Source organism: Trichoplusia ni, chromosome 13, assembly GCF_003590095.1.
Source record: "Trichoplusia ni isolate ovarian cell line Hi5 chromosome 13, tn1, whole genome shotgun sequence".
Lineage (NCBI taxonomy): Eukaryota > Metazoa > Arthropoda > Insecta > Lepidoptera > Noctuidae > Trichoplusia > Trichoplusia ni.
The window spans coordinates 8,574,072-8,601,950 of NC_039490.1; the positions used below are offsets into that span (position 1 = coordinate 8,574,072).

Sequence of the window (27,879 nt, forward strand, 5' to 3'; positions counted from 1 at the left end):
GGACTAAGATCTCGGGGGACAAAGCGCTAATTAGCACAGGTTTTTCTAGAAATAAGACAGATTTTGTATAACTGTCTCTTGTTATTAAGGGCATATTAACACTTAGAATTATTATAATACGTTACTGTTTTTATATATTGGCAGCAATTTGTAATGGAGTTTATGTTCAGGTTCAAACGAACGACGAACTCTTCATCTAACATCATATACAACAACTCCACCTACATCTGAAACATATTTTCCTCCGCCATTTTGTAGCGGCCATACCAACTATACTCTGTAAAAATATACTTTTAAACAAAACAAACTAAATCAAATCGGTGCATCCTTTCAAGAGCTGTGATGGATGAGATGTGGCGTGATGAGACATGTCAAATTTATAAAAAAAAAACTCGTTTTAAAGAGGATTATGATACCTCTTTACCTTGACTGTGTTCAATATTTGACCCATAACCTTACTTGACTATCACACGGTCTACTTCTAAATCATTAAAGACACCAATTAATCTAATTGCTTTTTAATTATATGCCAAATACGTTAAGTATTTGTGTCAAAGGCTAAGATCGTTTGAGCGTTTTATATTGGAACTAGTTTCTTTAATCATGGCGATTAAGTGTTTAAAGAATGTTTGTATTAATTGCGCTGGAAGGGTTAAATTTAATTATATGTGGACGACAAAGAACTCTATTGGAGGATTTAAGCTATGTATGTGATTTATTTGGGACAAAGCGTGTATACATATTTGTAAACCGTATTATTATACATTTTATGTTTTGAGTAGCTAACTACCGAACGTTGATTTGAACGCTGAAGGGTTGAATTTGAATGAAACTATTGCTTAACGTACATTTTCCCATATATTTTTTTGTACATTGGCGAAAATTTTAAGCTATTCGTTATCACGGATCATGAGATGTAGTGATAGTAGAGCGGAAGAACACCATCATAATAATGGGGTTCTTTTTAACCTTTTAGGTATGCAACCGTAAAAAACACAATGTAAATAAAAAATATTACACCTTAATCGTGCAATTCGCATGTGAATGCAATATTGGACGGTCGCCAGATCACGAAGACAGGTTTATACGTGTTCAAGCATACACAATAATACACATATACATTTATATGAACCAAAATTTAATCCAATACGGGCTTATTATAATGCAAAATGCAGGAGCAAATTCAGACTTAAGATTCAAAGCACGAAAGTGAGTTTTTAAATGGCGATGTACTTTCTTGGATCAAAGGAGCAAAATTGTGTATCATAAAAGAATTCTCATGCTCTCTAAGTGCTGAAAATGGGGTTAAAGTGTATGAAATAAAGTGAAATATGTGTGAGGTATTGTAGGGATTGTTAATGGGAGGGTTATGATTCAGTAGTTGATTTGGGTAGAATTTAAAACTTGGATTGCTATACTGAATAAAGTGAGACTTAGGTAGAGCTTAGGATATCAACAAACAATTGTCTGATCTCCAAATCCTTGTTACAAGTCCGTTATGTTTACGAAAAATCCCAAAATGTGTATTAAACTCGGCGCGAAGAGTTTATTAATAGTAACAGTTAGAGCTAACTATGACTGATTCTATAGTACCGAATGGAGAGCGCGTTTAAACATACCCAATCAAATTTTAAAAATCTCCATTGAAATGGACCCCTACCTTAAAATCTCTACTCCCAATAACTTCAACAACCCTCAACAATAAAGAAAAAAAAACTTTAATATCAATCACAATACATCAAAGAAGGGTATAATAGAGGAATCTATAAGCATTGAAATTCGCAAATAGCAATAAAATACACATCCCTAATACACGTAGGTACCTCGGCCCTGGTACACGCGGACCCTCGCGCAGGGATTGTAAGGCACAAAGGAACTATAAAGGCCCTACGATATCTGTAGGGACTGGAGGGCTTGGGCTTGTTGACAAGCGAAGCGATGGTGGTCTAAATGCAATGGATTGAGAGAAGGATGAAGTTGGAAATGCAAATTTTGCTTGAGATGGTTTCGTTGGGAATTGTTTTGGGGTAGATCATTTGTTATTTTGAAGAGATCATGTTTATATGAAACCTATTTAGATAGAAAAAGTTGGGAATATTCGAACCGCCTTGGTTACGATACTTGAGAGTTAGAGAATTTCTTAATACGGCAATTGTTACCTAGAGTTCGAAATTTTAAATATTGGGATGTTGGTAGCTTTTATTAAATCAAATCCTGATTTAGATATGAGCTGAATCCAGTTGGCTGAGGATGGAGATTCATGAAAGAATTTTGAGGAGGCATTTGTCCAGCAGTCGGATACTCTTGACTAACAGTAAAAAATCACTAAATTTAAAATTATTTTTTGGTATTCAGATAATCCAAAAACGTTATCTTTATAATATACCATTCATGGTTATTAACCGGTTGGTTAATTTCCTTCACGTCTCGCTCCGCCTTCCAATCACTCGTGCAGAGACTCACGTGTCTTATATAAAAATAGTAACATCTACATAATCGTGGTATTGGCGTCTGCAACATACATATTAATTAGTTTTGTGCCTTCATTGTGTCAGTTCATTCTATTAGCATGCATTCATTTATTGCAAGCTCATTCATTGTAAACAGCAGTACCGTTGTATTTTAATTCAACATTTTGATTATATTTGATGTGGCAGGTTTTCACGTGAAATTATTTTAGAACTAGCTGTTGCCTGCGGGCCTTGAAAATGATTCCACATATCGGGATGAAAATAGTGTGTTAATTCTGGTTATAAACTGCGTACCAAGTTTGTCTAAATCCGTTCAGTGGTTTTTGCGTGAACGAGGAACAAACATACAAACTTTCGCGCTTATTATACTCGTACATTTTTATGTTTCTTCCCTCCATATTGGACAGAGGTGATGGATTTTTCAATTTTGGAAAAAAAAATAGGCGAGATATGTCAAGCTAGCAAATGTACGAGCATAAGAAAAAAACACGATTTAGAGGGCTAACTCCTAACGTTCAATTATCATAGAATCATGACAAAAAGATGTAGGCAATTCGGACAAATCGCTAACGCCATCGCTTACTACGGGGTCCCAAACTGGAACCATTTTCTCGATGCGTAGCGAATGCAATGATTATTACGTGCGATAGAACTGACGGAGAAGCACTTCCAACATAAGAATGCTAATGTTTTCAACGAAAGTGAGGGTAGTGTCGGAATTGCCAGCTAATATTTTGATGGGATCGAACGAAGCCCCAATCTCTGGAAGGTAGACGTGAGTAAACGTCTCTTTAAACGGCTCTTTATTTTCGTTCCTTTATTTTTGTTCTCGTGAAAAGAATAGCACTCGATTTTGCGAAATTACCGTTATTTTTTTAACAAATAGTCGAAACTTTGTGCGTGAAAAAGATGAATTATTTTAAAGAATAAAAGTTACGTACAATTCCAAGCACCGTTTAATATTTATGTATTTGCAAGATGACTTTAATCTTCAAATTATGAATTTGTTAAGTGCCGGTATTAAAATAGGAAGTTATAAACTAAAAATCACAAACCGTAACAATATGGGCATAGCACACACACAAACATGATTCGCTTATCTTTATTAAAAACGGTACATACCACAGACCTTTAAGTCCATTTCCCCAACCTCTTCAAATTAATTAATTCACTCGCGCGTAACCTTTTTAACTCAAACAAAAATGTTCTGTACATCTGATTTACGCCCACTTTTGGGTCAAGATGGGACCTCTAATTACAGCGTCATGGACGTTTGGACGATTAAAAATTAAAAACAAAAAGTTTTTGGTCCACAATTCTGTTTTAATTACAAAAAGTTAGAGGGACATTTTTGGGATGACGTCAGAGAAACACGGGTGTTCTGGAATCTTATCGGACTGGTTGAAGCTACTGAAAATTGGCTTTTTTGGGATCACTAGGATAATTAAAAGAAATTGTCTTTATTGGCTTAGTAAGGGAGAGTTCTAATTTCAATTATAAGGAAGCAAAGAGGCACACTCTATTACGAGGAAACTTTCCTCTTTTATGTGTGGCACTGATCCCGGATAACAATACAGAAATAATTCATAGGTTTTTGCACTTCAAGAAGATGGAAATCTCGGACCGGCGAGACACAAGAATAAAGTCCATGTCTCTTAGACGAAGCTATCAGCAGATTATAGAGATATATTTTCTCGATATCGTTAACGAGAAAATTAACTGGACATCAAATTAACCACGTTCTAGGTATCACAAGTAATGTTACCAATGATTGCGGTTTCCAATCACCTCATAGCTTCCATTAAGTTTAATTAACTATTGATCAAAACCCCATCCGTGTTTTAATAAATTAAGCCAATTGTAATACTGTGCAATGATAAATGGTATCAAATAATAAGAGAAAACAATTATATGTTTGCACTAAATTTATTGTCCATTTTGCGGCATCCCAAAGTGGTCAGCCAAATTGTATTTGGTGCAAAATCTGTTTTAAAGCTTTTAAATGACAGTTTTTTTTTCTCCCATTACTTTCCCACTGCTGGGCAAAGTAATGACAATCTTTTCTAATATCAAACTTTACTCTTATTAAGAGTCATTTAATTTGTGAAACTGGAACTTGCATTTTTATGAGTGAAATTAGCATAATTAATTAGTTGGTAGTAAAAATTGCTTCAAGTCTGCACCATCTGAAGTTAAGCAGAAAATTCTCAAAAATGATAAATGAAAGCTTAGCTTATTAGGGTTAAATTACATCTCAAGAACAAATATAATAGAGATATCAATGCATATATCTTCATATTTCACGAAATACCAATATAGCGCACGTGGCGCTAACGATATCTTCCCATACAGAAATAAGCATCTAAATTGAACATTTCAAACAAATAAAAATATTTCCCTATAACTTTATTTTATCCCCACATCATAGATGCTGGAGATCTTCAATACTTAGGGGATAGCACCCCAACTTTGTTCAGAGCCTGTACTATGAGCTATGAAAAGAAATCTCTTGCCACTGTGTGAGCGAGATGCATTCAGACTTTGTAGCACTACGTCTCGCTTCAAAAAATAAGAGTTCTGGCTGAAGTGTTCGTGGTAGGGGTTCAAGACTTGACTTATTGTGCAGGACCCTAAGTGGAGGGGTTCCGTAGGGTAGATTCAAATTTATCGCCGATATGTATGTATTTATGTGGCACTTAAGGTTTTACGGAGAGGGAAATGCATGCAGCGGTGACGGAATGATGACGAATGCTTTGAGGTAAATGTTTGAGAGATTTTGGGGGGAGAAAACCACCAAAAAAGACATCACCGATAAGAGAATGTTTTTTTTTTGTGTTTCAAATGTTTTGGACGTGATATTTTTGTAATATAATATTTACACGGTTTTTGTATGGACTGTTATTAAGAGTATTCTTTTTTAAGGCCGAAAAAGCAGTTGTGACTCTTCTACTGCTGATAGGCGGCGGTAATCGCTTAGCATCGTTTAGCCACAATCTCAAAAAAAAAGTAAAGTTATGCCAAGTTACAGCTTAAATTCAATAAGTCTTCATTAATTCTCATGCACCAAATCACTTACAAGCACAAAGCAAGCAGACATTTTAGAACTGCTTAAGGATAAGTTACCTTTAAGTTATAATATCTTAGCAAATATGTGTTTACCAACAATTTTATCTCGCTTTTGTTATTTGTCTTCTATTTGCTTCATAAACAAGCTTAAGAACAATGGAGCTTTGTCGTTTATTGTATGTTCTCATAGAACAATAACGTGATGACAAGTAGGTGAGTATTACGGAGACACCTGTCTGGTTGTTTGTCGTTTTTATATGAAGGAATTCTACTACCGGGATTTTTCTTAGATTTTATATAGTTTTTTTTTTCGTTCTACTGGGAAATTGTTTTCTGATGTATGTTTTTTTTGTAAAATATGTATTGATCCGAGGTAAGGGAATTCTGAACTAGTAGAATGAATAAAAAATGGACGGCATATGTCAGGATTCCTCCAAATGGTGAAAAGGAACCCTATATACTAAGGCTAAGCTGTCAATTTAATGTGGCTCTTAACGCTTAAATGTTATAACCTAGTTTTTGAGCCCATTAATAATGTAGAATAAATACGGCAAATACTCGTACTTGACACGTTTCTTACAAAACTACATCAAATTTCTCTTACATCTGGCTTTTTGTTTGAATATTCTATTTCCATAATGTCGATACAAAGACAATAAAAAAACCTTTGTACTACATCCTTTACGCTCCAAAAGCTCCTCCAAACGCAATCTTCCCAGTACTATGCGAGCAATGAATACCGCCTAAATATACCAAGTTTAACCAGTTCATAGTTAAGCTTCAGGCTTTTGAGAACTTTAACAAAATATGCCTCTTTCATCAAATTTAATTTCCACTTGGCTGAGTCTGCCATCTTGAGACCAAACTTGTTTTATCAGATGACTTCGTTTAAAGTATTTTCTAGCTTAGAATAATCTGGATAAATGAATTTTGAGTCTTAAGCCTTATTAGGGTTCTGTGCCTTAAGGGTAAAAACGAAAATGAAACCTATTACTAAGGCTTCGATGTCTGCTTGTCAAACTCTCACCAAGCTTTACCTCGTAATCCGTGTTGGATGACAGTTATTTTTTTTTATTAAAAATGCACGTCTATTCGTGATATAACAAGCAACAGAGAATAATAATAATCGAGGATAAGCAATGATCCGTAAGGTCATATACATGAATGATTTTTTTTTTTCGTTTTACAGATCTCTCAGTGTCGGGAGTCAGACTCGCAGTTGGCCGCTTTTACACACGGAGTCTTAAAATTAAACCCATGTTTAGAATCAAAAATGTCTGTGAGTTTGTAAAAGAAATTTGTACAACCTACTTGTGGTATTGAAATTTAATACTCATATAATCTAACACATATTGCTCATATAACGCTTATGATTAAATTAATAAGTATAAAGAAGTCAGTTATCGCCGTATAGCCATAATCCTCTTTTTAAAATCAAACAAAACCACCCTATGTGTCTAATCATTAAAATCTTTTCATTACCCATCCATAAAAAAAATTCGCCTTTATAATATTACCGGTATCATTATTCATTACTAATGAAACTCATAAACTAAAAAAAACGAAAGCCTACCTAAACTATCCGTCCACAATCTAAATAACAATAATTACGACTAAACAATTATCATTGAACGCTAATGGACACGAAAAGTTACAATAGAATAATAAAATAAATACTGCCATCACGATATCCTATAGCTATTACACACGACAATACGGCTCACGACAAAAACTGAATGTGAATATGAAAAACGTATTTATTGAGTTAACATACGAAGCACGTTTGTATACCGCTGTCAGAACTCAGAAAGACTACAAAACTTTCAAAGTTGTATTGTCGTTGTACCGTAGTTGTCACGCATCCACGATCATCACTGTAAAGTAGGAGTCAAGCTTCTACAAACATCGTCCTAGCCTTTTCTCAACTATGTTGGGGTCGGCTTCCAGTCTAACTGGAAGCAGCTAAGTACCAGTGTTTTACAAGGAGCGACTGCCTATCTGACCTCCTCAACCCAGTTACCTGAGCAACGTTTCTAGCCTCTGATTACCCGTAACAACTGTCAAAGATGTATGAATAACACCCATCTGACCGAAGTTCTCAAGCATAGATTAACCTGTGATCGATCAACTTGTGCTGTTATAGTTTAGCCACGAGCTCCTCTGTCACGCTTGCACAATTGCAATAACATAACACTAGCTCTTGCTCGCGGGCCCGCCCGCTGCAAATGAAGTGTGAACCAAATCTCAATCTAAATTCGTTCAATAGTTTTTGCGTGAAAAAGGACCAGACATCCATACATACAAACTTTCGCGTTTACAATATAAGTAAGATTAAGACGTGACTGTCGGTCTCAGACCGCTCGGACCACCAGCCTAGACCTAGCCGTCATTTAGCCCTTAAGTGGTCTGGCATAGAGTTGTTTATCACTGGATGACGGGTCTAAGGTTGTTTCAAACGCAGTCACGAGCATAGACACGGTTACTTAGATCATATCTCAGTGGATTTATTTAGTAAAGTACCGTTTGCCGTTGATAGTAAAGGAATGCAACGTGCCATGCTTTGAGATTTGAAATTGAGTTGAAGTTGTTGAGGTTTGCAGTATATGATACGTAAATGTGAGTTAAGTTCGCTAGTAATGGAGTAAATGGAAATGAATGGTTTTTCTGGCGTCATCGAGGATGCTGAAAAATCACCCATCTAATTTTTCTCCGTACCATCAGTGCTTAACATGCTGAGCTTACAATATAATAATATATTTTAATTGAAGGGAAACATAAATAAACAATATTTAAAAAAATCAAGCTATCACGGTTTTTGAGGTACAGCCTTGCCACAGATTAGATACAGATAGAATTCCACTTTTATGCAAAAGGAACGGAACCCTACAAATGTGAATAAGTCTTTTAGTTACAAAATCAACAAAACAAAGCAGAGATTAAAAAAAAAACTTAAATAAACCAACACAGTTACGAGTATAACACGACTACACAAAAAGGGGTGTATTGTTTTCTTGTACAAACATGCCATTTGAACAGGCTAATAAATTAAACGGCACTCTGACTAAAACTAGAATTAACACAATATTTATGAAACTCCATTTAAAAAATACTCCCGAATTTCGTTGAAGATCACTTCAATGCTTTTTTAACCCTGTAACCGCGACGTCGACGCCAAATTAAAATTGGAACGCAAAAATATCTCGCGAATATTTATGTGATAGTGAAAACATTTTTTTCTGAGCTTATTTTCATAATGGCCGACTAGTTTTATGGTAGAGAGAAATACTCAGTCAGTTTTTATAGAACGATTTTCCGTAAATGGGTTAAAGAGTATATATGTTTTTTTCAGCTAGAGTTGTAGCAAAACATACCTATATAAAAGTCACTTATAAATTGACGTTTCCTCTATTTAAGGATCCTATATTCAAAGAGTGAAAACGGATTCTATGACTGAGATTCCGCTGTCTGGCCGTCCGTCTCTCATTATAATCATGATAGCTAAAAAGCTGAAATTTTCACAGATGATGTATGTATTTATGATTATTGACATTACAATTACAAACACTCGATAATTAACTCAAATATTACTATTTTTCAATCTATCTGAACTAATAAGTATAAAATAAAACACATATTTAAGATAACAGGCAGCGATATTTCCGTAACAACTAGACGTCATAACAGACATTAACGTCCAAAATCCACACGTCAGCCGTGGAAGGGTTAAACCTCAACTAATTAATTCAAACGTCGGTCGTTCATACCATAAGTTTGGGAATGGTCGTCAAGGCTAACAGCGTGTTAATGGGTTATTTCCTTTGCGGAATATTTGACCCGCGGATATTATTTGCTGGGTCCCTAATAGATAATTATAAAGGCCCTGAATATGAGCTTTTTGATGGCTAATTTCCGGTTTTGTATCGTTAATATAATTAAGAAATTAGATTAGTGGGGCAAGTATCATTCAGCTTTGTAGGTAACAGAATAACATCATATTAAAACGTCAACTATCTAGGTATTACATTTAGCCTGGTGACAGATGGACGAACAAACCGAGCTTTATTAAAAGAAATCGGGTTTTAACCCTTTCGCTACCGAAAAATTATCAGGGTATCTAAACACATACCGTCGTACAACCCCAAGGATGAAAAAAAATCCCTTCGAATATAAAATCTCATTTGCAATTCACAAGCCGATGTAAAAAACTTGGACATAGGCGTATGGTAATGTTCGTAAAGCAGACTGCAGTAGCCATATTTTTCTGCGGGGTTTAATAAAATTGTGGGTTCACCCCTCGATAATTGCGCGCGTATAAATTTCCACGACGGCTGTGGTCTTCCATTATACGTTATTGTGGTAAATAATATAGGTAATGAGAGCTTTGTTGATGGATAATGGAATGGGAAAATACAATTTTGGATCGTATTCTGGATTGGGTGGGATGTTTCGGGAGAAATTGTTTTTTCTTCGATTGTTATTTTGTGTTTTTAAATTTTGACAATGTTTGTTTTTAAATGTTAGATTGTGATTTCTTAAATACTTATTCCACACACATAAGATTATTTGTTATTTTTCTATAAATTTTCCCATTCGAGGATTGCGAGGTTCTTTGATGACTTAACATGATAAAATACTAACTTTAAAGAATAATGCTAAATCTAAACCCGATTTAAAATGAAACCTTAGTTCTGTACGTCTAAGAAATCTGGCCTTATCCCTAAAAACCTAAGTAAACATCGTTTATATTGTCCCTAAACAGAATTAGTCATAAAAAGATTAATCCTATTTGGGACGTGATAACAATACGTTTAATCAAAAGCCTGTTCCCGAGTAAAAAGATAAATAAACTACAATTGGTTTTCAGAAAGAAAAGATAAAAGAGAAAAATCTATAAAAATACAAAACTGACAAGACAGACAAGATGGCGAAAATGAAAACCCTACACTAATATTACAAAGCGTAAGAGAAATTCTGTTTGAAGCCGCTAATCTCAAAAAACTTCAGGTCCAAATTGAAAAAATCTTGCAGTGTTAAATAGGTAATTTATTGAAGAAGGCTATGATAAATATCTAGCCGCAACAAAAGCAAGTAGATGTTGCGTGCAAGGGCTATGGGTAAGTTACTTGAAAGTCATGTTTATATCTTCATCTACCGCGCAGACGAAGTCATGGGCAAGAAGATCATCAATAAGGTGCTGTGACCTATCAGCTTCCTCATCCAGATCATACATTTGTTCTGTCTTCCTTTCCTTTATCCTAGTATTTTCCCACATATGTTGCGGGGGGGCTTCCAGTCTAACCAGATGCAGTGTTTTACCTCAACCCATTTCAATGTCCCACATGATACCACTTGCTAAGACTTGTTGTCTGACTTTCTAGGTATTGACTATGAGTACCCGTACCGACAAGAATATTTAACATTTCTATTCTAAAAACGCAGTCATACATAAAAAATAAGCATCTCCTTTAGTAGATTTAAATTTAACTCACCACTAAATTGAAAGTGCTTAACGCTGTGAAGTATTTACCGCTTAATTAAAAGGAAACTTTCAGTTTAATGTAACTTACACACTTGGTAATCTGTAGCTTGCATAACTTGGTACATACCTGAAACAAGACATAAAATGTTAATATTTATACTTAAAATTAAAAAATACATTTTTAAGTTAAGTGGACTTATGAGAACTTATAATATGTTCTAATGTTTTAGATTTTGTGAGTTGAGGAACGAATGGTGAAGTATTGTATATTGCTATGTTGTTTTGAGCATGTTAATGTTTAAATTATATGTATGTTTTATAGTTTATAGATCATTCTAATTTATATCCTAGAGCATGTTATCTGAAATCTCTTTTTTGTCAGTCGTCTGCATCAACATCCAAGTATTGGTCAAAAGGCGAATCACATCGCCGCGTAGGTGTAAGAAAGACCGATCTTTTTATTTATTTTTTTTATTAAGGGCCTCCAACAAGGAAAATAGACAGCTCTGTGCACTCCCTCAGTTACAGGAGACCACAGCATGCATGAAACTTAATCTGCATACTTAGCACTGCGTAAAGATAAAAATTAAATAATAGTTAACTATCTACGCCATGTATTGCTATAACTCTTCCACAGCTATCTGATGACCTGTAGGCCTCTAGCGAATTAGTTCGTAAACAAACTTCAAGAGTGATCGAAGTTTCAGTTTTCAGCCTCAAATATATTAATGTCTTCTTGAATAATGAAAATAGCTAACTAGCATAATCACTAACTATAAGCTTACAGTTGGCACTAGAGCAAAATACTTTCCAGAACTTTAATGAGCACATGACTTGAACATATTTCTGTGTTACATACATACTTTGTACATGTATTTTGCATACAGTATCCTACTGACATTTGAAAGGCGAAAGTTCGTATGAATGTATGTTTGTTATTCTTTCACGTAAAAACCACAGAACGGAATTGGACGAAACTTAGTAAACAGATAGTTTGACCTGGATTAACACATTCATCCCGATTTTATGCACTGTGGGATCACTGTCGATATGTGCTATATGCGATTAGTCTAAACGTAAAATTTGATAGAACACCTCTATCTTTATTTAATTTTTCCTACGCTCATACCCTAATGACTGTACAAGTTGTTATTTTGCAAACCTACTCAAATGAACTCTGCGAAAAATATACCTAATTCAATCACAACTCCCATATACCCGTCTCTATTTTCGTAAATTCATCTTCGTTTGAGATAGCTCTTCAGGCCGTCACCATGTTGCTTGGCGGGTATAAATCATGTCTGTCTTCAGACAAGAGGGCTGGGAACATTCCGTGAAGCCACACAGTGAAAACAATAGCTAGTATCCTTTCTGGTATTCAATCTGTTATGCAATATGTCTTGGGTGAAATTATTTATTTATTAGTTGTTTTGTTTTGGGCGTCTCTTTGGCTGGATATTGTAGGACTATGTCGCGTTTTTTTCGTATCGTCTAGTCTGTTGATGAATTTTTAATCGTCGCAATCTAATATATAAAATTCCCGTGTCACGATGTTAGTTACCGTACTCCTCCGAAACGGTTAACCGATTTTTAACCAATTTTTTATGCGTATTCAGTAGGTAATCGACCAACATCTATGTTTCATACCCCTAAGTGTTATGGGTTGCTCACAGTAAAAAAAAAAAAAATTTTTGGCCGAAATTGTTTGGTTTTTTTTTTTTTTAATTCGGCAAAACAACGTTTGCTGGGTCAGCTAGTAATAATATATTTTGAATTTAAATTTGTTGAATATAAGTTAGAAAACTTCAGTATTCGAGCAAAATTAAACCAATGTAGTGCGGTCACCCATCAATTTGATGATCGTACTAACCATGTGCTGAATGTTGATTTTTATTGTTTGTTGTTATAGTGGCAAGAGGAATACACTATCTGTGACAATTTCAACTGCATAACTATAACATGAGATACAGCGGAGTTTTAAAAGACGTTAAATTAAAATGTTCAATATACTGTATTGTCAAAAGTATTCACACTTTAATCACATTATACCTTAGATAAAATTACTTTAAATGTTATAAACGATAGGCTTTAATATCAAGATAAAATATACAACGCCTCCAAAAACAGACACAAGAATTGAACCACGGCCACTTTCAGTTGTACTTAATTTTTTTCTTTTGCTTTACCAAAACCCTTATTAAATACTTCCTGGGTATAATTACGTAGTATAAGGAACATTAAGTGTATCCCTTGTTGTTGAGTTTAAAGGAAATCAATAGCTGTTTGATTGCTGTTGAAATTTTTGGTCCGAAACCTTTTTTGTTTTGTGATCACCCTTTTACCACTAACTTACAGGGCTGGCAATTTTTAATTTATATTATAATTTAACTAGCGTTGTGATCAATACCCAATCTACCCAATATGGTAACAGGCCTGTGACCAATAGTGGAATATATATTGGATGTCGATTCATTCATTCACTGGATGACTTCATGAGAAGAACCCACTAATAAAGGCGTACACGGACATAGGCTAAACTTGCAGAGGCCTTGTTGAGGTGTTTATGAAAAAAAGTGAAGGATATTCTACCAGAAGGAGGCGACCTGTGCTATAAATGCAGAAATGGTTGTTTGTATTGAAAACTTCTTTAACTAATTTTATAAACGTTGATATTACTCGAAAATGAAATATACTACGAAATCTAAATCTAAAAAGATTGTCCATCAATCCTATAAACAGACAACCCTACATCATCGCTAAATACCTCGAACATTTAATTTAACCCTTCAAACCGACAATATATTCCCAAATGCCTTTCAATTTGAGCTGTCTACAAGAAGACAAATTTGGACGTGTCCGAGGTACAGTAAACCTTACAAAACTGGCCACTATTAACTTAAACCACACCCTTATACCTTACGACATAAGGTTGAATTTTGGACATAATTTTTGGAAAGGACTTGTAACTTCACAGAAACATCCTAATTTCCTACCACATAAGGTTGAATTTAGATGATTATTTTTGGAACAAGTGGGATAGATCGTTCATTGTGACGTCATCCCTTTAGTATTTGACAAACCCTCGTGGGTTTCGGATATCGGTTTCAAGTGACAGATGGTTGATGCACCTGGACTGCAGACTGTTACCGTGTTCATTTGGGTATATTGAGCAAGTATAATGGGTGATTTGCTGAGTTTATATATTTGATCGAGACTGGGATGGTTGGCGCTCTTGCGCTCTTTTATAAGACGTCAATAGGTTATAGAGAGATTTTTTTATCTATTTATTAAATTAAATAAAAAAAAACAAAGTGAAGACTAATCAAACATATTCTATGTTTGTCATAGAATACTAAAGTCTAAAGACCTTATTTGAATTATAAATAAGTTAATCTAAAAGTTCTAACTTATATGTTTGGCGGTCACGCCAGCTCATGATGGGTGGACCCTGGTTGGGTAAGAAACTAGTATAGGGTACTAGGGTATAAATACAAGCTAATCGATGATAAATCCCTACGAATATTATAAATGCGAAAGTAAGTCGGTCTGTCTGTTACGCTTTCACGTCTAAACCACTGAACTGATTTTAATGAAATTTGGTACAGAGATAGAGTTGTTTTTTATCCCGGACTTTTGAAGAGTTTTCTTGGTAACGCGATATATCGACCTCGACGTGGGCGAAGCCGCGGGCGAAAAGCTAGTAAATAATAATTTATCTACCTGAAAATTTGCTAAAAATAGATGAGCGGAAATTAGGAAAATATCCTTAGAATAATTTTTGATAATTGCCAATCTTGTACAGGGCTTCAAGTAGATTTCACATCACGCTGTTTATTTTGAGATATAGACCAGCCTACTCAAGAATTTAGGACATGCGTGGTAGTACCTCAATATTAATAATATAACACTATTTTATTCGTATTTTATCAAATCGCAGAAATAGCTCCGATTATTGGGATAGTTGTGGAAATAAATGAGTACTCACTTTGATTATTATCACGTTTTAGTATTTCATTTTTATTTTGTAAAAATATTATGTTTATTTTTAGCAGCATTCGGAAAAGCACGAGTCCGTGAATTTTATCGCGATTTTACTTGTCTAGAGTCTCTCCTTGTTTCAGAAAACAATGAATTGCGAAGAATTGTAAACAATGGATCGACAATTGATGCTTGGAAATACCGGAATACAAAATCCAGTCTTTCATAACGTCTATCGATAATATCAAATAAGAAACAAACAAAAGGAAGCCTCAATCTGGATACCGATATCAAAAAACAACAACTGCGGTATTACCTAAATTGCAAAAGCCACGCAACAGCGAAACTGAAAATATTGAGATATCGCCGCCCGGATTATATTTGAACGAAGACAAAATTTCGACAGCCGATTTGCAATTTTTTGCCAATCCTGACGCTTCTGCGAGTTAGGTAATAACGTTGCTATTCTTCTGCCCCAGTTGTTTACATTTGCCCGAAAGATTCCGTCTACTAAAAATCAAGTTGACAATAGCGAGTATTTTTTGCTCACTGGTCGAAAAGGGCTAAGTTCGAGCGCTTTTTGCTCGGATAAGTAATAATAATAGTTCTTTGTTGTGTGTATAGGCACGTATGTTCTTCGTGTGGAATTTAAAGCAGTTTTGGCTGAGATATTGTGTTATATCACGTCGTATTTAGCCTAGATAGTTGTAAGTATTTCTGTTTGAAGATTCTTTGCAAATGGCAAAAAAAAACATAGCTGGGCCGAAATTTTCCATTTTAGGATTCCAACATCAAATCAAATGTTTTTATTTCTAGAAGCCTTTTGCAGCATGAAACTCCATTTAGTTTTATTGTTGTCTTCACAGCACTACTTAAGGTTAAAATGAAAAATGTAATTCCCTGGCAACGATTCATCTTGATACAAGTATTTTTTGGGCTCAAAGGCAGTTAACGTAATCCGTTTGAGAAGCAATTTAAATCTGAGCTCTAATAAATAACTTTTTTTTCAGCTTCAGTTTGTGGTTTTTAATCAGAATCTGCTGGATTAGAATCTACGGAGGAATCAGCGGTTACTTCGCTGGTCCAATTACGACTTTAAATTGAATGGAGATTTTATCATTTCAGGAAGCCTACCTTGCCTCTACTGTATTATCAACAAACAATTTATTCTTGTTCTCTCTAACTGTTCATAAGAAACACTGGTTCAATTATTTCTTTTTTATTCAAGCTTCATGTTTTATATTTTTTCATGTTAAAGGAAATTGTAAAAGAAGTTGACGATATGAATATCGCACTAGAACAAAATAAACTTATAAATGTTCTACGGATGGGCACAGGCCCTTTTTCCATGTAAGAAAGGTTTAAGGTTAAGGTCTGTTTGCGGATGTATGGCCGAAGATTTTGTCGGTATGCCTGAAGTACTGTGAGATAAATTTATGAAAGTGTTTTGTTTTTATGTTTTTTTTATTTATATTCTAATTTGTTTAATGTTTAAATTTGTATAATGTATATTTTTTAATTGCTGTAATTGGTTTTTCACCGTTGTAATTGATTAAAATAAATAAATAAATTAAGTTTTGATAAACATACTAGCTCACTGTGTGTTGGCGATTTCAAATTTTAATATTGCAATACGGTCATATTCACGGTGTTTCTGTTCATCGTTTATCAGTAGTGTCTCACTGAACGATAAGGATCTAACTTCAAAAAGTCATACCAATCAACCTGCATATTATGGGACCAAATGACAGCTATTTCACGTAAAAAGAGGCTTCAACTTGTCCTTAACTACTAAGTATTAATAAAGTGTTAGAAAATTATATTTTTCCCACTTTTTTATACACTCAATTCTCTTGTTTGTTTGTCATTCCACTTCAATTTGAAACTCAATTCTGAGGCACTTCCCAAAAGCTAGCAGGCTGAAATTTCTAGGGTAGCTTCAAACCCGATGACAGTGCAATTTACAACTATAAAAACGGCTGCACTCATTTTGATACAATTGAATTAGAGTTAGTAAGTTCTATAAATGTACCATTAACGTGACTACTATCTCGAACTTTCCACATATTTTTGTCGGAGGCGAAACCCTAAAATAACCAACAGCATTTCTATTTCGAAATGTTTATTTTCTCTAAAAGTCAGACAGTTTGTCAATGTGTCTCTTCCAAATGCATTTAGATCTATCTTGCGTTAGCGAGCTACAGAAAATAAAAATATTTTCATTGTGAAATATTGTGTCCTAAAGAATAATTTAGGAGACCGAGTATATACAGACTTTATTACCATTAATTTTAATTTAATTTAAAGAGAAAAATGTAACTTGTGTGGTTTGGAAGTACTCAAATGTATCCCAAAGAAGTATGTATATGTATACTCGTACATCCACCGTCCCTTCTCCGCAACTCACTAAAACACAACAAATCAGGGTTTACCTAAGACCAAGGTAAGATTTTCTCGCTTCTGCTACATGTACTCTCATGAAAAAAATGGCGATGAGGCTGGTTGGAGGAGGCTGGTTTTGATCCTCGCGTAGAACAAGCGTTGTGTGATCCTCGCTGGTCCTGAGTCCGGGTGTTCTTTCATGCGACTTGACTAGTTAATTTGTGTAACCCCCGCGACACACGGTTTACTGCAGGAGTCATTTTAAGAAAATGGCAGTTTACCGTTAAATGTTTCTCAATACGACACACTTACAATACCATTATAAATGCAATGATAATAAGACAAAGACTCATTAATCTCTTCTAATAAATATTCATGGGAAGGTGTATTCGTGACAAACAATTAATATCTATTACAAGACTTCCATCCTTTGTAATTAACGATGTTTCTATCTTGCACACGTCACTAACGTGAGACGTACGTGACAGTTATATTGATTTTATTGCTAATGCTAAATTATATTAATGTCTAGTTGTCCCGGCGAACTACGTAACGCCTAACAGTCGATTATAACAATGCAGAAAAAAATCCAAATTGTTTTGCAACTTTTCCAAATCTTTTCACCGTTTGAACCTGCCCTGGACTTTCGCGAATATTTCGAGACTAAAATGAGCCAAATCGGTTCAGCCGTTCTCGAGCTGTCTTTTATTTTATGAGTGGTCTTTTATGTGTTGTTTTCACAAACATATTTTGTAAGATACCTTTTTATATAAGTAGGTTTTCTTTGTGATTAACATAACTACAGACCTTGAGTCGACATTTTTCTTTGAAAAATTTAAGGAATTTAAGTATTTAGTTACTCGGTTTACTTAGAGTTTTTGTTGTTGTGAGCGGAAAAGACAGGAGAAGTTAGGTTGTCCAATATTAAAACATTTAACTCAATTTGCAACTGTGACATAAAAGTACTTATTACTTATTTTATAAAGAGCTCTAAATTATCTTGTATATTGAGTTTTATTTTTAAACAAAGACTAAGTATTTTTTTGGCCTCAGTCGTCAAAAGTTAAAAAACGGAACCATATTACTGAGGCGCCTCTGTCAGTCCGCCTGCACCAGGCTGTACTCATAAACCATGGACATCTAAGAAAGTATTAGGAGGAAAGAAAAATTGCAATATATCTTAAATAATGAATGTAGCTTGTTGCTGTAAATTGAACTATACAAAATAAACTGAAACAAGAGTCAGGGTACTAGTAGGTTCTGTTTAAAGTTGATAGAAATATTAAAGATTTATAAAATGTTCACTTAAAGACACGAACACAAAAATGTCTCCATGTGACTTAATATTTTGGAGTAAATGGTTATGTTTTTGGGAGTTCAAGTGGAGGTATTTTGAACTAAATCGTGTATTTAGCTTGTCATTTTATCAATCATTATTATTTAAATCGACATAAAAACACACATAATCTACTTACTAACTCTTTTTATTGAGAATACAAAAATACCAATATGAGAAACAAAAATCTAGTTTTTGTTCCACTCCACTCCATATTTCCTAAGCCAACGTTGTAACATAGCCAGAAATATTTTTTGCTCATAAAACTATGAACAAACGACGTTATGAAGTGGGGCGATATTGCACTAACACTCTTTAATAATTTACACGTACTACTTACAGGCAACTGGGTGATCTTGGAAGTCTGACTTTGACTTTGAACCATGTGTGACCGACCTTAAGCGGTCGATATTTATTTCCATGTTGGACCGCGAGGACGGAAAACCTCTATAAAAAACCCCCAATCTCAAGCTATTGGATAACGCGGCGAGGGGATGAATGGCTGGTGGGAGACCAGTCACGAGCGTTAACCCCCGACGGGGTACATGTCGCACGGCATGTGTTTACAGGTAATGCGTTAAAATCACGATTTGCGTTTGGTGATTATGTAAGATTTTACTCCTAAGCCATTAGATTCGCTCGTTCGATTTTTCTACGACGCAAAAAGTATTGTGAGTAGATAATATGCGAGCAAGGCCAGCCACCTCGCCGTCTGCCGGCTAGCGGCTGGTCGCTCAAGGTTGTTTTTGTGTATAAACACGAACGGTCGATAGCGTAGGCGGGCCGCGCACTGCGCACCACACCTAACGACCTCGCACACTAAATCTTTCCGTTTCAAAACAAACAAAGAAACCACAGAATAATCTTAACAATAATTTTTATTTGCCTTAAATTATTACAGTCCCTTGTGTACCACGGAAGATACAGAATCATAATAATCTAACTAGGAATAATAACACAGCAGTGGTGAGCTTTACAACAAGCTCAAATAAAAATAAGGTTGAGATCGTTGCTGGAACGGTGTTGAATGCGGGCTAGCGAGGGCGCTGCGGCCGGGCCCGGCAGCGCGCGCGCCCGCTGTGCTGCGCCAGGTAGAAGCTCTGCGTCAGCAGGAACCGCCGCGGGTGTTCCATGGATCTCTGAGACGAGTGGCGGCCGGAGCTCTCTTCCGGGATCCGCCATAAAGTCCTCCTTTCGCTCGGCATTTCGATAGTCCTTTTCCCAGCCATTGTCATATCACAAACGACGAGCCATTTAATGCTTGCTGTTGGATTTCTTGTTGTTCTCCGTGTTCACGAACTTGGTGACGATCTTTCTGGAATGTCCGGAGGGGTCGAAGTGGTTGGTGTGCTCGTTCACCTCCTTCTTGGTGCGCTGCTTGCCACTGTGGCCGGAGAAGATGTGCTTGTCGTGGTCAAAGTTGTAGTAGTCGTACTCGTCAAAGAAAGCTTCGGACATATTTACGTTTTTATTTTGGTAAATATTGATCACAGGAATATTGTATTTGTCGCGGTGACAACGTTACTCACGATTTGGTTTTTACTGAATGTTGGAGGTAATGGCAGTGCGGGCGCTTATATAGCCTGCCAGCGACACGTCACTGACCGCATGCGCGTCGATAAAATTCTCGGCTTGTGATTGGCTGAGAGCCGGCGACGACCCGGTTATGAAGGATGTTTGTTTATTTATAGAAGTTTGTATGTGTTTGTATGCCGGCTTGTGATACCGTAGCTGAAATACATTTTCTACTACGTTTTCAAAACAAATATAACCTACATGCGCTCCACGCGGATGACACGTTTGAATTTTACTTGGCCTTATTATAAGAGACCTTAGCACTGGACCTTGCGGGTCATGCATCATTTAAACAGAGTTCTTAATAGGTTTTTGTTCAAAAATAATTACTGGAGGTAAGAAAAAGAGTAGTAGAACGGGTCTCTTTTTATAGGCGTTTCAGGTGTATAGGAGTTGATTGTTTTTACATTCCTTCAAGCAAAAACCACGTAACATTGAATTAGGTTTTATTTTCGTTTACATTTCAATGAGCCAGTATATTATTTTTATGCAAGCCAACACTGCGAAATCGTAACCATAATATTATTTTCTATGACATTAGATTAGAAAGCACAAATATGGAAATAAACGGTTAAAACTTACTTGTTAAAGTTTTACTACCGTTATTAAATAAATTCTCCCATTTTAGTAAGAATCTTCAGCATTGACATCACTGAATGCCGGCTCAATGTGACTACTTATAAACGTAAATAATACAATGTATTATAGTTATGCGATAATTGTATTATAAACACACCTAGTTTGCAAGTCTCACGTAGGTAGTCGTTATGAAATGCGATTACCTAAACTAACTGTAAAATGTTGCCATTTAATGCAGATAGCGCCATCTGTTGGTGAGTAGCGGAATTTATCTATTCATCAAGAAGTTTTACCCAAATTTTGATTGAAACTTTTCAGTTGGAAAGGCTTATTATTCATATAAAAGTCATTATGTTTTAGTTTGATATTTACTAAAAATTGAAAGAGCAAAGCAATTGAAACCTACTTAAAATTCTATAAATTTCCTAGCAAAGAAAATAACTACGATGTGAGTGTTTGTTGTTTAAGAAGTAATCCTATTCGCTTCAACAGATTTTACGACCCGTACAGTTAGATATTGTGATAAATAAGTAGATGCTTAAAGTAAAATATCTTTGCTTTGTTGAAACATAGAGGTGTAAGGAAATAAAATTCCTAAATATTTCTTGCAGCCTAGATAAGTTTTCCGTTTACTTTACAATTAATTACTTAATACGTCATAAATTTACGTTACTATATAATTTTACTAAAATTTTGCTCATACTTATGCGTATATATGACAGTGTTTTGTTCAGTTAGGAATTTAATTCTAGTGTCGTCTTGGCTTACACAAACATCAATTCACATAACTCAGAATAAGCATAGGTGGATCACACAAAAAATTATCCTACGTGGGTATCGAAACCACGACACGTCTCGCAGAGTGGGTATGGCTTGGAGACCTATACTAATTACTAGTGTTTTACAGGAAGCAACTGTCTATCTGACCTCCACAACCCAGTTACCTCGGCATCATGATATCTGTCAGTAAAACTGGTTGTTAAACTTTCTCACTTCTGACTAGAAGTAAGGACTGTCATAGATGTATAAATAACAACCGTTTTGACATAGATGGTCATCAATCAGCGATAGACCAACTTGTGCAGTTATAGCACAACAGACAACTAGGTTTATTAATGTTTTTATTTGATTTCTACGTAAGTAGTTCGAGTTTTCTCTATTGCTAACGAGTATACCAAATTCTTTCAAAGTGAATGCTCGATATTGCAGTACCTAATAAAGTTTTCATTAGGCGAGGGTTCTTAAATTAGATTACAGCACATACCTGCCAATTTGTGAGCACTGCGGGGCGTCTGTGCACACAGCAGCCTTCTGGAACACATGGAGCCGGGAGGCTGAGGGCTTCAGCGGAACGATAGGATCCGGGGGTTCCGCCGTCCGCCGCGCGGAGTAGTCCGCACTCCCAATGAGGTAGCCGCTCAGTGCTGATACGAACACCAATACCGCTAAAGCCGTCAAGAAGATCTTCGTCCGAAGTTTGTATGGCCTAAAACAAAATAAGGAAAGTTTAATTACGCCATCTGTTATCGAGTACCAGTACTAAAACTATTTTCCTTAAAATACTAGAATACACTGGAAATAAAACAATAACAATGTCCGCTTTACTAATAGTTCTGTGGTTTTGGTACAAGTTTGAACTTGTACAACGATAATATTACTCACTTTTCAGGGTAATCATCATCGTCCTGACTAAAATTGCCTTGGAATATGGCAAATCTGTTGATGGGTGAAACCAAACGTATAGTATCTATAGGGCCGTCATCCCCATGGGTGCTTATAAAGTTCCTTCTATGTAATCCACTACGTAAAGAGTTCTTCATGGTGTGTTGCAACACTGTTTAGATTTGACAGTCTGGTTCCTGTTCAGTCACACATAACAACATAACCTAGACACTTTCCCGAGAGTTTTCCAACACTAATTGTTAGGAACCTTTGTTATCAAATAAACGAAAGATGCTCGTCCTTTATTTTGCTTTCTTATCGCGTAACATTTATTATTAGACTATTGACTGTGTCAATGACGTATCCGTGAACATGGCAGGTGGATACGCAGTGAACTTGCTTGCGGGTACAGAGAAAATCGATAGCAAGAACAGCTGTTCGGAGCTAGTGCAGTCCACGTAGAACTTATTTAGTTTTAAGATAGATGGCGATACTAGCCACAATTAGAATTTTAGTTAGATTTTCTTTGAAGTAAGCATTTCCATTTATAATTAAATCCTTTTAACGCCTGAATTTCTTGGATTGCGTAAGTAAAAATATCTGACGTAATATAATTTGCTCAGACAATTCTGAAAGGCGCTTAATCGTGAACTGTTTGTGTTAAGTTGTAATCTCAGTATTTATTGAATTTGTCGAAATGCGATAATAATATGACTTTCTGATTTCCTACTCAAGATAACGTTTTACTTGAAAACGGAAATGTATCTTCCAGAAACACTGATTGACAGATAAGATTGTCCGTACCTAGTGCATTTAATTATAGGTAATTTACTATCTCTACTGATAATACCTGTACGATACAGAGCCATTTACCAATCAATCAAACTTTCTAGAAACAAATGGACGTTTCTATACTTTTTTATGAAGTGCGGTCTGATATTTAGAAATAAAATTTTATATTTTTGGTCAATAATCAAAATTGGTTTTACTTGCTTATACGAATAATATTTAAAAACTTTTACATTAAATAAATTATACATTGTGCACAGAACCGAATATTAAATAGAGCTATTTTTACCCTTGCGAGGAGGTTTGATACTAAGATGCACCTCATGCGTATCTATCGGGATTGCCCGACTAGTTTCGGACCCAACCCGAGTTTTGAATCATGGGTACTAGCCAGTTTATTATTAGATTTATTATACTTTAAACAATCCCGAAAAATACGGGTGAGTAAACCGTTGCGTCTCTCAAGTACAAATATCAATAAAAACAATTTTAATTGAAACTTCTTTATATAATGTATATTTTACCTGTCTCGATGTGAATCCGGCAGTCGTATGAGAACGTGGCGATTCTTATTTTTATTTCTCACATCGGGCTTGCCCGGCTGTTTTAGAGAACTTTGTCTTAATAATTCTTTGTCACACATTTTGAATGATTGTCACCCAAAAACACAACACTTAACACTTAGAGTGGATATAGTATCAAACACTGTTCTCTCATAGTTACTTATAAAAAAGTTTCTGTAAGTTTTTGTTGGTTGCCTGAAGTTTTAAATTTCAATTAGGACTTGTGCCTCTATTTCATGCTCGTACCAATAATAGTGCTAAGACCCGGCATGTTTCACTAATGTGCCTATGGAAACCGGTATCAAGGGGTATTTACTATATAATAACATATCATCATTGAAACCATTTAAATTGGCCTTAATAACTTAAAGTAAATAAAGCCTCTTTGAACTTTTAAATTGAATATCTACATAAATAAAACAAACATAAACGTAGTAGGTGAGTACTATGACTTATGTACTTAAACCTAGTTTCTGGAATATATAGAATAGAACTAAGGCATCGTAATATAGACTCTATTTCATGAAGTCCCGCGAGTGTGTCGCTAGTATCTATGCCAATGCATCATTTTAGTATTGATATATTTTAGTACCCACTATTTTCCGCGGGACTTCTTTCGTAAGACAGAGTTTAGATACTATTCCTGTGAATAGAGAAGGGAGGTTTTTACCCTGTATCGGGATGCTAAATGTATTGCTAATGGACTTGGAACACCAATAAAATAGATACACATTGCTTGGCAAAGATTTTCCCCAATAAACGCCAAATTTTTCAATTGTAAAAAAAAAATCTACGTAACTAGAAAAAGACAGAAAGGTTTGAGAGGAGAAGCGAAAGGCTCGCCTTATAAAGGGATGGATCTTATAAAGGAGTGAAAAATATTAAATTAAAAATTGTTATAAAAATAAAACCGCGTCGTTTTTGCCTGTCATCCTTACATAGCCTTGTATACGATGTATCTTATTATCCGTAAGTGTAATGATTGTGTTTGTCTGTTTTAAAAGACAGCAGAAGTCACGCCTGTAAGTTAACAGTACTATTTTACTATTGACTTTGTATTTAACGGATACACGGTCCTCCACCAATTTGATTGATATGTAACGGAATCATTTGCGTATGAATTGTAATTCATGCGTCTATTTATTTAAGTTACAATTTGAGTTGCTATGCCCCTTACTGAATTTATAATTCTTGTCTTGGAAAAATGCTTAGAGTAATAGGAATAGTGTCAATTTATTCCAATTTTCATGAATGCATCGACCATCAAACAGCAAAATCTGGGCCTTCCTAGTCATCACTCGCAATAGAGTTAGTTTACGTTTTGGGGCTTATTAAAGCGTAAATTTTGACAGCGTGACAAAAAATCTTGACAAATATAAGTTTACTAAGGGCTTAAAATGAGAAGTAGGTATTTATTTTCCTTTAATGACTCAGCAAGGTAACATCATATGACTGTGTCTATATGGAGTCGACACACTGACAGCTCTTATCCAGATTAATCAATAACTTATTGTTTAACACAGGAAGTATTCACTCCATGGTGTTATGATTATGATAATTCTATTGTTTTTTCATATATTATTATACGTTTTTATTTGTTTTGATGCTTTGTTGACTGTGACCGCCCAATGTACTTTTTCTAAAACAAAAACGATGATACATCGGGTTAGGGCGAAACTGACAAATATTTTTTTGTGGTGATACCTACGTACTAATTTATCGATGGATTTGGATGTGATAAAGGCAAAACAGATAGGCTAAGGACATAGTAGGTTCAAGGAGAGTAATTGAAAACATGTTTTTAATTCAATTTCTTTGGAATGAGTCGACTAAATTAGTGTTATTTGCTTACCAGACGAGAAAAGTGCTAAATGAGCATTTAATTTGCATGACTTTCAAATTCGATTTTAGCAAAACTAAGATTGTAAATCATCGATCTAATGTTTTGTTTTTAAAGTGTAATAATTTTAGAGTTTTTGCAGAAAATTGGAAAAAACACAATGATTTTATGTGTTTTAACAGAAGAAGATGATTCAAAGATGAACAAGTTACGCGTAGGAAATTCTTTGCGAAATTTGTAAATAGTTTCAAAATTATTTTAGAATGGAATCAGGATGGACTCAGCATACCATATTTAACATTTTTTTTCCAAATTACTGTTGCATTTCGTATTTCTCAACTGCTAGAGGCAAATTGACTCTAAAATTGAATTTGGCATTTTTCTCCTATCGCATGAACAATGACTTAAGATAATTTTATCATTTAATTTTGTAAGTAAATTGGAATGAAACAAGTGACCGCGTTATACCGTCGAAATTTTAATTAAACTACTCAGATTTTTAATCCAACATTAATCAATAATATTTCAGTCCACATAGCTTGTAAGTAAGCTAGTAAAGCTAGCATAGAAGTTCAGATGAATGCGTTCGGTCAGTATTTGATTTGTAAGTAAATATAATAAGTAAGTATGTATTGAACAAGATGGTTATTACTGGCTCTTAAAACTCTATTGATAGATTACAACGTACTCGATTGAAGTTCTGTGTAATTATGTTACGATTATTTTAAAGTGATTCCAAGATATCTGCTTATATAGAGATACAGCTCTAGTGGATTTTCCTGAATGATAATGAATGGTTTACTTAGGTGTTTTTGAGAATACAAGTAGCTTACATTAATTAAAGTAACCCAGTCTAACAAAGCCTTTCTCTATGACCGCAATGAAATTCAATTGACATATCACTAGTGAAAATACATCTAGGCATGAGAATCAAAATGAAAAGTGTTAAACACAAGTAGGAGTTTTCCAATGATTCTAGGTGAACGGTTCCAAAATTACATTCCTAAGGAGAAGAACCCGCAAGCTTATTAAAAATAAATATATGTAACTAACTAATGTAATTATTTATCTTTACAAGAACAGTAGTAGTATAGTATAGACAGTAATAAGCAGTGCCGGCGTTAGGCATGGCCCAGGTGACAAATTCTGGGGTGCGCCAAGGTCTGAAGTTGGAGTCTCTTGCCTCTCCTGGCGCAAACAATCAGAACTGTGCTCTACGCTAGAGGTGGAATACTTCCACCGCCAAACGTAACGCTATAGGAAAGATGAAATTCTTAATATAATTTTACTTGGGATCAGCAAAAAACTAACACTTGATATTGCTTCCCTCTAGTGGGCGCCACAATATTTTCGCCCGGGGTGTCCGTGGCCCTTACGCCGGCACTGGGGAATAAAAGTAGTAGTATAACTACTTATTTCATGCTGTTCTTGCAAAGATTTATAGAGTTCTACGAAATACTAAAATAGTAAAAATTTAATTAAAACAATTAAATCATGTACGAAAAGAAGTACCTATCCTTCAATCAAGTAAGTTTTACTGAGGCTTACTTGGTTGATACAATGATACATACATATATACAAAGTATCCTTCACCAATAATAACAAGCAATAAAATAACTGATGGGCGAACACACTCTGAACTATCAACCCGTACTACGTTCTAAAATTATAGTGGCTTTTTGAAAAACTTTAAAGGTAATGCGAGACAGTAACCAATGATATGACAATTTTGGTGTAATCGAGAGATTAGCGATCGTACTATTAACTTTCCAACTTTGTGTGACACACACAAAAAGTAAAAACAATTCTTAACTTTCAGTAAATATGAAACGGTTTTCTGGTTTTTCCAAGCATGTGCAGACTGTAAACAAGAAAGATTTAAATAATAAACGGTCCTCGCATATTCTACACTGAAAAACTCATAAAGGAGCTTAGATAACGTTCTGTCATTTTTAATCTTTTAAATACATAAACCTTGCCATTCAAATAGACAGACATGTTATCATAAGATTGTTTAAATATAAGCCAGGCTGGGTGGCACTCGAATAAATGGACTAGTTGCTATGGCTATTATGTGTGTATGATAAAGTAATTAAATCACGATGAATGGTATTTTAATTCCTTAATCAAGGACACAGTTGCCTAGGGATTTACTTGAT

General features: G+C 35.1%; 2 protein-coding genes across 5 annotated transcripts in view; both read right to left on the minus strand.

Annotated features, from left to right (window-relative positions):
* LOC113500344 (glutathione hydrolase 1 proenzyme-like) overlaps positions 1-27,879 on the minus strand; it is an 85,534-nt gene that overhangs the window by 28,551 nt on the left and 29,104 nt on the right. For 2 of the 4 annotated variants that reach the window (XM_026881100.1, XM_026881099.1), the window contains exons 2-3: positions 23,842-24,075; positions 22,131-22,352 (exon numbers count right to left, since the gene is read on the minus strand). In XM_026881100.1, the coding sequence (XP_026736901.1) occupies positions 22,131-22,352; positions 23,842-23,960 (341 nt within the window). In that variant the 5' untranslated portion in view covers positions 23,961-24,075. Of the gene's footprint in view, positions 1-22,130; positions 22,353-22,528; positions 23,024-23,841; positions 24,076-27,879 lie in introns of those variants that run through there. The other 2 variants (XM_026881098.1, XM_026881101.1) reach the window with 2 other exon arrangements.
* Positions 19,573-20,272, minus strand: LOC113500348 (nuclear protein 1). The gene has a single exon (XM_026881107.1). It carries the CDS (start codon positions 20,168-20,170, stop codon positions 19,967-19,969), a length of 204 nt encoding a protein of 67 aa, XP_026736908.1. The 5' UTR covers positions 20,171-20,272; the 3' UTR covers positions 19,573-19,966.

Bases quoted from the DNA above. Each gene is read 5' to 3' on its own strand.
- LOC113500348 (XM_026881107.1), bottom strand. From the start codon at position 20,170: ATGTCCGAAGCTTTCTTTGACGAGTACGACTACTACAACTTTGACCAC.